General features: G+C 41.1%; 1 protein-coding gene across 4 annotated transcripts in view; it reads right to left on the bottom strand.

Annotated features, from left to right (window-relative positions):
* The window catches only part of RAB3GAP2 (RAB3 GTPase activating non-catalytic protein subunit 2), a 114,138-nt gene that overhangs the window by 88,909 nt on the left and 12,580 nt on the right, over positions 1-12,649 (bottom strand). For all 4 annotated transcript variants that reach the window (XM_051820585.2, XM_070055336.1, XM_051820587.2 and 1 more), the window contains one exon: positions 3,815-3,879. In XM_051820585.2, coding sequence (XP_051676545.1) covers positions 3,815-3,879 — 65 coding nt within the window. The remainder of the gene's footprint in view (positions 1-3,814; positions 3,880-12,649) is intronic.

Below are 12,649 nucleotides of genomic sequence, written 5' to 3' on the forward strand. Positions count from 1 at the left end.
CAGTAGAAGATGGCCCCAGTTCTTAGGTCTCTGCACCCGTGTGGGAGACCTGGAAGAAGCTCCTGGCTTCAGATCGGCGCAGCTCTGGCCGTTGCGGCCAACTGGGGAGTGAACCATCAAAGACCTCTCTCTCTCTGTCTCTTCTCTCTGTATAACTCTTTCAAATAAAGAAATAAAAATCTTTAAAAAATAAATAAAATTTTAAGGGATTAAAAAAGCAATAAATGTGGACAGATCTATGAAGTCAGAATTTGATATAATATTAAAATATTGCTCTGCTTTTTTCACAATTCTCAACTAGACAGTGGAGTTTCCAAATAACTGACTGGTACAAATGTAAAAGCATGAGAAGCTAGATTCTTTAAAAAGAATTTTATTAATAAAATTTTTATTATTATTCTTTAAAAAGAATAAAGTATTTTATTTCTGATATAAATGCTTGCAGTTCACCTAAAAAAAACTCTGAATATACTGATGTATTGTGAATTGAAATAAAGATGACTGGTCAAAAACAGCTTAGTTATCATGAATATTTTCAAACATTAACAAAATAAAGACAATATTTCCTACTATTCACCATTTGAAAATATCAGCACTTCCCTAATCATGTTTTATCTATTTGATACCACATCACAGATCAAAGAAGTTGTTCTTGATTCTTTACTTTCCCCTCATCCCTCACAATCAACTGAGTGGAAAATCTTGTTACCTTCTAAAGTCAGCCTGAATTTGCTTTTCATTTTTCACTAATATCACCTTAATCAAAGCAACTTTACTTTCTCAACAGAATTACTACAACAGCCTCCTAATTGGTCTCCCTGCTTCTCTTGCATCCTACTTCAACCTATTCCAAGAAGCAGCCATCACGAATTACAGAAATCAGATAAATGTGATTTCCCATTGCATCTGAAATAAATTCTGAATTCACAAAGCTTTGCATCAGACCTGTTTCCTGCTCTGATCCCACTGTGTAGCTGTCTCAGTCCTGCCATGCCACACTGGCCTTCTTTATGTTTCTTTAAACTCTAAGCCAGTTCCTGCTTTAGGGCCTTTGAGGAAATGCTGCCCTCAACTAGAACACTCCTTACCAAATCTTCACTTTATTGACTTTATGTGGTTTTGTAGATCTCAGTTTAAATGGCATACCCTGTGAAATGCTGTCTTTTTTTTTTTTTAAGATTTATTTTATTTATTTGAAAGGCAGAGTTAGAGAGAAAGATCTTCCACCTGCTGGTTCAGTCCCCAAATGGCTGCAATGACTGGGGCTAGGCCAGGCTAAAGCCAGGAGCCAGCAGCTTCTTCTGGACCTCCCACATGGATACAGAGTCCCAAGCACTTGAGCCATCTTCTGCTGCTTTTCCAGGTACATTAACTGGGAGTTGGATCGGAAGTGCAGCAGCATAACTCAAACTGGCACTCACAGGGGATGTAGGCATCACAGGCAGCAGGGTTACCGACTATGCCGTAACGCCAGCTCCTAATTATCTTCTTTAAACATTCAATCTGTAGTAGCCACTTAATCACCTTGTTATCACCATTCATATTCTCTGCATACCTTACTAACATTTGATAACTTGCATCTTTCTTTTTTATTTCTCTCTCCCCACTAGAATATAAAATCTTAGGAACAGGGATTATATGAGAGTGCAAAAAATTAAAAGAAGCTCCTGGCTCCTGGCTTCAGACCAGTCTAGCTGTGACCATTGTGGCCATATGGGGACTGAACCAGCAGATGAGAGATCTCTCTCTCTGACACTCTCTCTCTGTAACACTGCCTTTCAAATAAAGTATTTAAAAAAATTAAATTCACATAGTTTTTTCATAATATACACTTTCATGAGCTTTTCGAACCCCATACATGTGTAAATTCAAAAAATTTTGGCCCCAAAATAATCTTTCAATTTCATTTTCCACATTTGAAGTGTCCTCAGATATTCATTCTTCTTTCTTTGAAAAAAAAAAAAATCATGATTTTGTTCAAGTATCAATTCCTCCCCTGTTCATAGGCCTCAAGAGAAGCTGGACCTCTTATCCTCCAAATCCCCATAATGATGTGATTGACTGAAGAAAATCTCATAATTCCTCGCCAGCGATTAGTTCATATATGAGCAAGTGGTCCAAGAAGATATAAAGCAAGGTTTGCTAAAGGTTTCTAGGAAAGTTGTTCCTTACTGTTTGAAGAGCCACAGAAAGTACGAGTCTTTTTCCCCCTCTGGTCATGAGTGAATAAATATGCCACACTACATCTGGTAGAACAACACTTAGGATAAATTCAACACTGTACCTACAAAGTAGACAGGAGGAAAGTACTTGATGACATGGTTGAATCTCCTGACGAGCCAACCCAACAGCACATCCTGTCTCTGGACTTTCTTCTACATGAACTGATAAACTTCCTTGCTTTTTAAGTCAGTTCTAGTTAGATTTTCTTTCTTTCTTTTTTTAATATTTATTTATTTATTTGAAATTCAGAGTTAGAGAGAGAGGAGAGGCAGAGAGAGAGAGGTCTTCCATCCACTGGTTCACTGCCCAATTGGCTACCACGGCCAGAGCTGCGCCAGTCTGAAGCCAGGAGCTTCTTCCAGGTCTCCCACGTGGGTGCAGGGGCCCAATGACTTGGGCCATCTTCTACTACTTTCCCAGGCCATAGCAGAAAGCTGGATTGGAAGTGGAGCAGCAGAGTCTTGAACCGGTGTCCATATGGGATGCCGGCACTGCAGGTCGCGGCTTTATCCACTACGCCACTGCGCCAGCCCCTCTAGTTAGATTTTCTAGTACTAACCAGTATATGAACATATACAGAGACTTTTTCTATCTTATTCATTGCTATATCCTCAGCACCTATAAAAATGCCTAGAATTTAGTGGGTTTAACAAATATTTGTTGAATGAATGGGTAAAAGAGCCTAAAAAGAATAGCTCATGAAGAATAAATAATCTTTTTCTTTATTTATTTAACAGGCAGAGTTAGACAGTGAGAGAGAGAGACAGAGACAAAGGCCTTCCTTCCATTGGTTCACCCCCAAAATGGCTGCTATGGCCGGCGCGCTGCACCGTTCTGAAGCCAGGAGCCTCCTCCTGGTCTCCCATGCGGGTGCAGGGCCCAAGCACTTGGGCCATCTTCCACTGCCTTCCCGGGCCACAGCAGGGAGCTGGACTGGAAGAGGAGCAACCGGGACAGAATTCAGCACCCCGACTGGGACTAGAACCTGGGGTGCCGGCGCTGCAGGCGGAGGATTAGCCTAGTGAGCCACGGCGCTGGCCGAATAAAGAATCTCAAAGCTACTGTTTTCCACTTATCCCACTTAGCTATATAAAGTCATTACATTCCTTAAAAACAGGGATCCACAGATGAGTAACGATTGTGGTGCAGCAAGTTAAGCTGCCACTTGGGATACCCACAACTCCCATTAGTGTCCAGGTTTCAGTTTCAGCTCTGTTTCCAATCCAGCTTCCTGCTAATGTGCACCCTGGGAAAGCAGAAGATGACAGCAAAGTACTTGGGTTCCTGTCACTCACATGGGATATTCAGATGGTGTTAGTCGTTCTCTGGCCCAGTATTGGCTAGTGCAACCATCTGCAGAATGAATCACTAGATGGGAGATCTCTGTCTCTGTTGCCCTGCCTTTCAGATAAATAAAAATAAGCAAATACACTTAAAATAAAAATAGGTATCTAACAGTTAAGTGTTACTAAGTAGCATAAGAATGTCCCTGACATAGATTTTAAGATGTCAACATAACACTGAAATGTCACCATCCTTACAAAAGGAAAATGCCACTATGAAAAAGCATGCAGGCATTTATAAAACTCACAGGTTCTTGAGGTTCTGTTTCTTCCCATGCTCCCCAGCCATCATCTTCCCAGTTTGTTGATTTACCTATTTTTAAAAAGATGAGAAATGCTTAGATGAAATATAAGGTTTAAAATAATTTTAAAATATTTTTTCTAAAGATAATAGAACTAATCCCCATATAATGCTGAGATGAAGGAAGAAAACAATGGTAAACTATGTTACACTAAGATTTTGCTACATGTACTAATAATCAGGAAACATTTAATTTGCTGAATTTCTAAATCTATTACATCAATAAAATTGTGTGCAAGTTACTTGGACTTTAAGATACTGAACAACAAGTTTATCCACATTTAAGTCACACTACAAAGGTGACTTTAAAAAAATCTAAAAATGACAAATGCTTGTTACCTAAGACATTAGACGAATATACAATAAAAAACACACCTATTTTTTCACACACAGTCCTTAAAAAGTGACTTGTTTTTTGAAAGACAAATTATCAATGAAAATGAAAACAGATTTTCCAAATAAGATCACTCTACTCATCTGCTATGCTTTCTTATACCCTGATTTTCTGTTAAATTTTTATTTATTTGAGGGGCAGAAACAGACAAATACACTATACACTGAGAGCTCCTATCCACTGGTTAACTCCCTTATATGCCCACAACGGCCAGGGCTTTGTCAAACCTGAAGCAAGGAGTGGGGATTTCAATCCAGGTCTCCCATATGGGTGGCAGAAACTTAATTATTGAGACAACATCGCTGCTTCCCTGGGGTTTCCAGGAAAACAGAATCAAGAGTCTGAGCTAGGAATTGAATCCAGTTACTCCAATGTGGTGCTGCCAGTATCTTAATTGCTAGGCCTGTCCTTCACACTGATTTTATATGCATAGGAATATTCTGTCAGATTAAAATAAGATGCTCAGCAATGTAAAAAGAATTAAAACCCCAAGATATGTTTGGATTATGATCCTGTCTATTCATTTTAACTTTTATATAGTTCCCTTTGAATTTATCAGAAGAGAAGGAATAAAACTATCGTTTTTTGAGCAACTACTCAGACAAGCTTTAGATGCTTCACATGAATTACTGTAAATTAAAAAGTTGATAAAAGTCAGTTAAAACTTTAAGCTCCAGAATCAGACTGGCAACACTTCAACTGAGTTTTATTCAACTCTCCTGTTAAGATGCAGACTAGCTGAATAGATTAACAAAACACATCTATTTGCTACCTATAAGATACACACTTCATCCACAAAAATAAACGTAGACTGAAAGTGAAAGGATGAAAAAAGATATCAAAAAAGAGCTGGTGTAGCCATCCTAATATCAGAGAAAACAGACTTTAACACAAAAATTGTTAAATTGCAATGATTAAGGGATCAATTCAACAGGAAGCTGTGACTATTATAAATGTATTTGCACCTAATTACAGGGCACTTGGCTACTTAACAGAAATGTTAATGGATCTACAGGGAGACACAGATCCCAATACAAAAGTAATGGGGGGCTTCAATACTCCCGTTTTCAGTAATGGAAAGATCAACCTGACAGAAAATCAGCAAGGCAACAGAGTTAATCCACACTATAGAACAAATGGACCTAATGGATATCTATAGAACTTTTCATCCTACAGTTGCAGAATACACATTCTTCTCACTAGTACATGGGACTTTCTCTAGGATAGAGCACATGCTAGACCATAAAGCAAGACTCAGTAAGTTAAAAAAGAAAAGAAAACAAAACAAAACAAAAAACAAAAAACACCATACCATGCACCTTCTGACCACATAGGAATGAAGCTAGAAATAAACAACTTAGGAATCTCTAGAGCATATGCAAACACATGGAGACTGAACAACATGCTCCTGAATTAACAGTGGGTCACTGAAGAAATCAAAAGAGAAATAAAAAAAATTCTGAAAATGAATGAAGATGACAATGCAACATATGAAAACTTATGGGATACAGCAAAAGCAATGTTAAGAGGGAAGTTTATAACAATTGGTGCCTACATCAAGAAATTGAAAGGCACCAAACAAATGAGCTATCAATGCATCTCAAGAATCTAGAAAAAGAAAAAGAAAAAAATCTAGAAAACAGCAAACCCAAAAATAGTAGGAGAAAAGAAATAATTAAAATTAGAGAATAAACAAAATTGAAACCAAAAAAATACAAAAGATCAGAAAAAAAAGGAAAAATTTATCATGTTCATAGACTGGAAGAATCAACATCATAAAATCCATACTACCAAAAGCAATTTACAGATTCAATGTGATACCAATCAAAAAACCACAGACATTCTTCTCAGATACAGAAAAAATGATGCTGCAATTCATACAGAAACATAGGAGACCTCAAATAGCTAAAGGAAACTTATACAACAAAAACAAAGCTAGAGGAATCATAATAGCAGATTTCAAGATATACTACAGGGCAGTTATAATCACAACAGCCTGGTACTGGTACAAAAAAAGATGGATAGACCAATGGAATGGAATAGATACACCAGAAATCAACCCATGCCATCTACAACCAACTTATCTTTGACAAAGGAGAAAAAAATCAATCCCTGGAACAAGGATAATCTCTTCAACAAATGGTGCTGGGAAAACTGGATCTCCACGTGCAGAAGTATGGAGCAATACTCCTATCTTACACTCTACACAAAAACCCACTCAAAATGGATCAAAGACCTAAATCTCTGATCTTTTACCATCAAATTATTAGAGAACATTGGGGAAACACTGCTAGACACTAGCATAGGCAAAGCATTCTTGAAAAAGATCCCAGAGGCACAGGCAAGCAAAGTCAAAGTTGACAAATGGGATTACATCAAATTGAGAAGCTTCTGCATGGCAAAAGAAACACTCAGCCAAGTGAAGAGGCAATTGATAGAATGGGAGAAATTAATTGCAAACTAGCAATTGATAAAGGATTGATAACCAGAATATATAAAGAGCTCAAGAAATTTAAGAACAACAACAAAACCCAGTTAAGAAATGGGCAAAGGACTTAAAGAGAAATTTTTTTTTATTAGGCAGAGTTAGACAGAGAGAGACAGAGAGAAAGGTCTTCCTTCCATTGGTTCACACCCCAAATGGCCACTACAGTCGGTGCGCTGTGCCAATCCGAAGACAGGAGCCAGGTGCCTCTTCCTGGTCTCCCACGTGGGTGCAGGGCCCAAGCACTTAGGCCATCCTCCACTGCCTTCCCGGGGCCACAGCAGAGCTGGACTGGAAGAGGAGCAACTGGGACTAGAACCCGGCGCCCATATGGGATGCTGTCACCGCAGGCAGAGGATTAACCAAGTGAGCCACGGCACCGGTCCCTTAACGAGACAATTTTCGAAAGAGGAAATCCAGATAGCCAACATATGAATGAAAAAATGCTTAGGATCACTAGCCATCAGGGAAATGGAAATCAAAACTACAATGAGGTTTTACCTCACCTCGGTTAGAATGGCTTTCATACAGAAATCAACAAACAACAGAGGCTGGCGAGGATGTAGGGTAAAAGGTACTCTAAACCACTGTTGGTAGAAATGTAAGCTGGTAGAGATACTGTGGAAGATAATATAGAGATACCTCAGAAATCTGAATATAGACCTATCACGTGACCCAGCCATCCCACTCCTGGGAATTTACCCAAGGGAAATGAAATCAGCATGTGAAAGAGTTATCTGTACCCCCATGTTTATTGCAGCTCAATTCACAATAGCTAAGATATGGAATCAACCCAAATGTCCGCCAACTGAAGACTGGATAAAGAAATGATGGGCTATGTACACTGTGGAATACCACACAGTGGTTAAAAAAAAAAAAATGAAATCCTGTTTACAACAAAATGGATCAAACTGGAAAACATCATACTTAGTGAAATAAGTCAGTCTCAAAAGGACAATTATATGTACTCCCTGATCTGTGGTAACTAATAGAGCACCTAAAAGGTAATTGATAGAAGTGAAATTGACACTTTGAGAAGCAATGACTTTGAACAGCCCTTTATTCGGCGGCTAAGGAACTTTTTTTTTTTTCAATATTATTTGTTGAACTATTTACTTAGTATTGAGTTAATCATGTGTATCAAGTTAATTCAAAATAGATCTTAGCAAAAAAAAAAAAATAAGAAAGGGAATAGGAGAGGGAGGAGGAAGAGGGGTAGGAGTGTGGATGGGAGGGCAGGTATGGTAGGAAGAATTGCTTTGTTTCTAAAGTTGTACTTAGGAAATGCATTAAGTTTGTAATCCTCGAATAAAAGGTTTCTGGGGAAAGACAAAAGAAAACAACATTCTTGTCGCTCCCCCTCTTCGTGGAGGAACGACACAGGACCCTGCGCTGTTCTTTCGTCTGCTCGGCCCTCCCCGGGTTTGCTGCTGGTTCTTCCCGGGTTGGCTACTATCCCTTCCACCTCCGTGGAAGGGCAGTTCCCCCTGGCCACATTCCCCACTTCCGCAGGGGAGCGGCACTCCGCCGGCCGGCTTTCTCGGGGGGCTGCACAGGTGTTCCTTCAGCTAGATGTTCCCCATAGATGTTCCTGGTGCATGCCGGCTCTCTCCTCCTTTATAGTCCTCCTCCGCCAATCCTAACTCGGCTGCCCACACGCCGAGTACGCTGCTCTCCTCCAATCAGGAGCAAGTCCTACAGTTTATTAGTTGAACTGGAGGCAGCTGTGCGGAAGCTGTTTACTTCTCTCCCAGCGCCATATTGTGGGAGAGCAGATGCATAGAATAAGTCTTAATTTCAGTAACTTAGTCCAGTCCGGATTGCTCCCCACAGATCCCCCTTTCTTTTTATTTTTTGGCGTTGATACGCGCCTGTCTTCGGTGTCCCGCGGCACACACTCTGCTCTACTTGCTAGAGTTGCCACAGGCTCTTACAAGTCCTATCAATCAGGCAAACCGAATCCGGGTCCTCTCTTCGCCATGTTGTGAGGAGGTTTTTAGGCGCTGATGCGTGCCTGTGTTCGGTGCCCTGCAGCGCATGCTCTGCTCTGCCTGCAGGGGACTTACAAGACCTATCAGGCAAACCGAATCCAAGCCTTCTCATTGCCTTATTGTGGGGGAGACTTATTAGTGTTGGTTCGTGCCTATCTTCGGTGACCTGCAGCTCATACTCTGGTCGAGCTGCTTGCTGGCGCTTACCGCCTTAATTAGGCAGACCGAATCCAAGCCTCCTAATTGTTGCATTGTGGGGAAGCCTTACTGATGTTAATTCGTGCCTGTCTTCGGTGACCTGCGGCGCACAAGTTGCTAGCCGCCCAGGTGCTCATCGCCTCACTTAATCAGGCAGACCGAATCCAAACTTTCTCGTTGCCATGTTGAGGGGAGGCCTTTCTATTTCTCTATTTTTCTATCTCCGGGCATTCCTATTTCTCCCATTTTACTTCTGTCTGCCAACATTCCCATTTCTCTCACTCCACTTCCAAACTTCTGTTTCTCTTATCCCCGCGGCTTCCCGGCGCCTCGCCCTGCCGGCAGCTTCACGGCTCCGCGCAGCTTCAGCCCGCGCCTCATCTGCGCGGCTCGGCTTTGCGCGGCTTGGCTTCGCGAGCTCCGCGGTCTCGCACTTAACCCTTTCGCGTCTGAACCACGGCCTCGCCAGCCCCGTTCCCTATCTACTTGTGCCCCGCACGCTCTCTCTGCGCACGGCAGCCTCCGCGAGTCACACAGCGTGTAGCTTACGTGTCCGCCACTAGCATTCAATCTAAGTTCCCCGGGCTAGCCTGGCGAATTCAACCCAGCGTACGTCTCCGCCCCACGGTTTGGCTTCCCGTCCTTTGCTCCCCGGGCTAATCAGATGGATCCCAACCAGGCTCACGTTTCAGCTTCTGGTTTCAACTTTTCGCCCCCTATTCCCGGGCTAACTTGAGAATCCCAAAGTGGCTTTCGTGTCCGCCTTGGCCTGCCCCCCGCGGCTTCAATTTCCCTAACATTTTTCTCTACCCGGTATGTTTCCCCCAGCTTTCCTCCAACAATATTCCTCCCTCATTTCTCCTGGCCTCTCCCCACAGTCCGCGTCCGAGTCTGTTTGTTCTAGCTTTCACTTTCGCTTTCAACCTTAGAGATTTCTCCCAGCTTCCCCCCGTAGTCCGTATCCGAATCTATGCCTAGGCTTTCAATAGCTTCTTCCGGCACCCTTTTCGTCCGGCTTTTCCCTAGGCTGTTTGCTAGTCTCTCTCTCCGATATTTTCCCTAGGCTGTTTGCTAGTTTCTCTCTCTGATATTTTCCCAGTTCTTCCCGTTTCTTCCCTCCTAAGTTTCATATCCGTCCTAGGTTTCCTATCCGAGTCACGGCACCATTATGTCGCTCCCCCTCTTCGTGGAGGAACGACACTAAGCCCTGCCTAGGCTTCATATCCGAGTCACGGCACCATTATGTCGCTCCCCCTCTTCGTGGAGGAACGACACAGGACCCTGCGCTGTTCTTTCGTCTGCTCGGCCCTCCCCGGGTTTGCTGCTGGTTCTTCCCGGGTTGGCTACTATCCCTTCCACCTCCGTGGAAGGGCAGTTCCCCCTGGCCACATTCCCCACTTCCGCAGGGGAGCGGCACTCCGCCGGCCGGCTTTCTCGGGGGGCTGCACAGGTGTTCCTTCAGCTAGATGTTCCCCATAGATGTTCCTGGTGCATGCCGGCTCTCTCCTCCTTTATAGTCCTCCTCCGCCAATCCTAACTCGGCTGCCCACACGCCGAGTACGCTGCTCTCCTCCAATCAGGAGCAAGTCCTACAGTTTATTAGTTGAACTGGAGGCAGCTGTGCGGAAGCTGTTTACTTCTCTCCCAGCGCCATATTGTGGGAGAGCAGATGCATAGAATAAGTCTTAATTTCAGTAACTTAGTCCAGTCCGGATTGCTCCCCACACATTCTCATCCAAATTATTCCTCATTTATCCCAATAAAAGCAGCTGGAGTGAACCGGCAGATGGAAGATTGATCTCTCTCTTCCTCTGTAACTCTTTCAAATAAATAAATCTTAAAAAAAGTGATAAGAAAAACATGGTATTTTTGTTCTAATTCAAGTCTAAGTGGCAGAATTTGACTGTCAGAAAAGATGCTCTGAAAATCTTTTCTAGTTCAAAGTAGATGACTTAATACAGGTTAAAATTTCAGTACATTTCATGAGCATACAATACATACTTCGAAATTTCAAAATAGGGGCCAGTGTTGTGTCAAGCACGTAAAGCCTCTGCCTCAGATGCCACCAGCATCCATATGAGGTCAGGTTTATGTCCCAGCTGCTTCACTTCTGATCCAGCTCCTGGCTAGTGACCAGATTAAGGCACCTTAGGCCCCTTGTCACCCAAGAGGAAAACCTGGATGAAGCTCCTGGCTTATAGCCTGGCTCAGCCCTCGCCATTGCAGCCATATGGAGAGCAAACCAGCAGATGGAAGCTCTCTCTCTCTCTCTGTGTCTCTCCCTCTGTCTCCCTTCTCTCTTTGTAATTCTTTCAAATAAATAAATTTTTTAAAATTTTCAAAACAAAAGTTGTGTAATTACTAACAAAAGATCCTGTATCAATCATAGAAAATCAATCTGCCCATTCAGATGTAAATTTCAAAACCTAACTAACAGAGCTAGAAAAAAACAATTACAAAGGCCAATGAGTTCCCAAATAAGCATCATACCATACCATTTTGAGGGGAAAAAAACAAACAAAATAACATCATACCATTGTTAGTTGGGTCTGTGCTCTATTATTTTTGCCAATGATTAATAATACAGGTTATACTAAAAGCAGCTCAAAAATAGCAAATATTGCCTCCTGGAAAAATCTAAAAATAAGATTACAAGAATGCCTTCAGGTGTTGTTTTTTCATGCTGTGATTCACAACCAGATGTTGCTCCTGAGTCAGTCATCTCACAGCTGCATTAAACAGGACAGCATTCCAGTCATAAGCAAAATATCTCAAAGGTTTATTTAACTGGGCTTTTCACTTTATTTCCTGTACAGTTGCCTGAGAAAATGGTATTTCAGGGTACATGAGTCATTCCTATTTAGCTCTGAATCTTTAATCTTTTTCTCCCAAGCCTTTCTCAAAGGGTGAACTTCTTTAAAAATTTATTCTTTTTACAATCTTAGCCATTTTTCCTTAAAATTCACAGAGAATCAAGGATTGCACTGAGGAATTGATTTAAGTTGTTCAAGAAGTTTGCTAAGAGAAATAAAGTGGAGCAAATTTTGGTTGTAAACAACAGTAACAAAAAGCAACTACCATCTCACTAATTAGTAATCCAATTTTTCAATTTTTAACTTTTAAAAAAAATCCATCTGTCATAGGACTATTTTGAACTGTTTAGAATTGGTAACATAACCATAACCCTTATTCTTACCCTTAGCAGGTTAAAAGTTTTACATAAATGAATAAAACCAGTAACTTCATAAGATGTAAAATATAACCACAATTCCCCTCTAGAGTTTTTTCCCAGAACAATTAGAATATACAAACATTTAAAAAAAAGAAAAGCCCAGTTTCTTACTTGAAAAATGAAACTTTCACACCACAGAGCAAACATATTTTAATTCAATCATTAAAAATTACAGTTGTCTTATTTAGAGTTTTTTTTCCAATGAATGAATTATTCTAACAAAGGCCTATAAAAGAAATTTAACTTCTGGTTTCTACAGCGTAATTCCCAAAATACATTATTCTAATTTACTTCTGAGCAGTCTGTTGTTCATTAAAAAGAACCTGAAGCTAGAAAGGAAATTTAATTCTAGAAATGGACAATTAATTTGACAGTATTTGCTTTTGCAATATAAGTATGACAAGATCAAAAGCTAAATGAGAAAATGAAACCATTAAGTGTTAGGAAACGGAAAACTTAATTTCCATTGTGTAGTAAAAGAT

This window comes from Oryctolagus cuniculus, chromosome 13 (genome assembly GCF_964237555.1).
Source record: "Oryctolagus cuniculus chromosome 13, mOryCun1.1, whole genome shotgun sequence".
NCBI lineage: Eukaryota > Metazoa > Chordata > Mammalia > Lagomorpha > Leporidae > Oryctolagus > Oryctolagus cuniculus.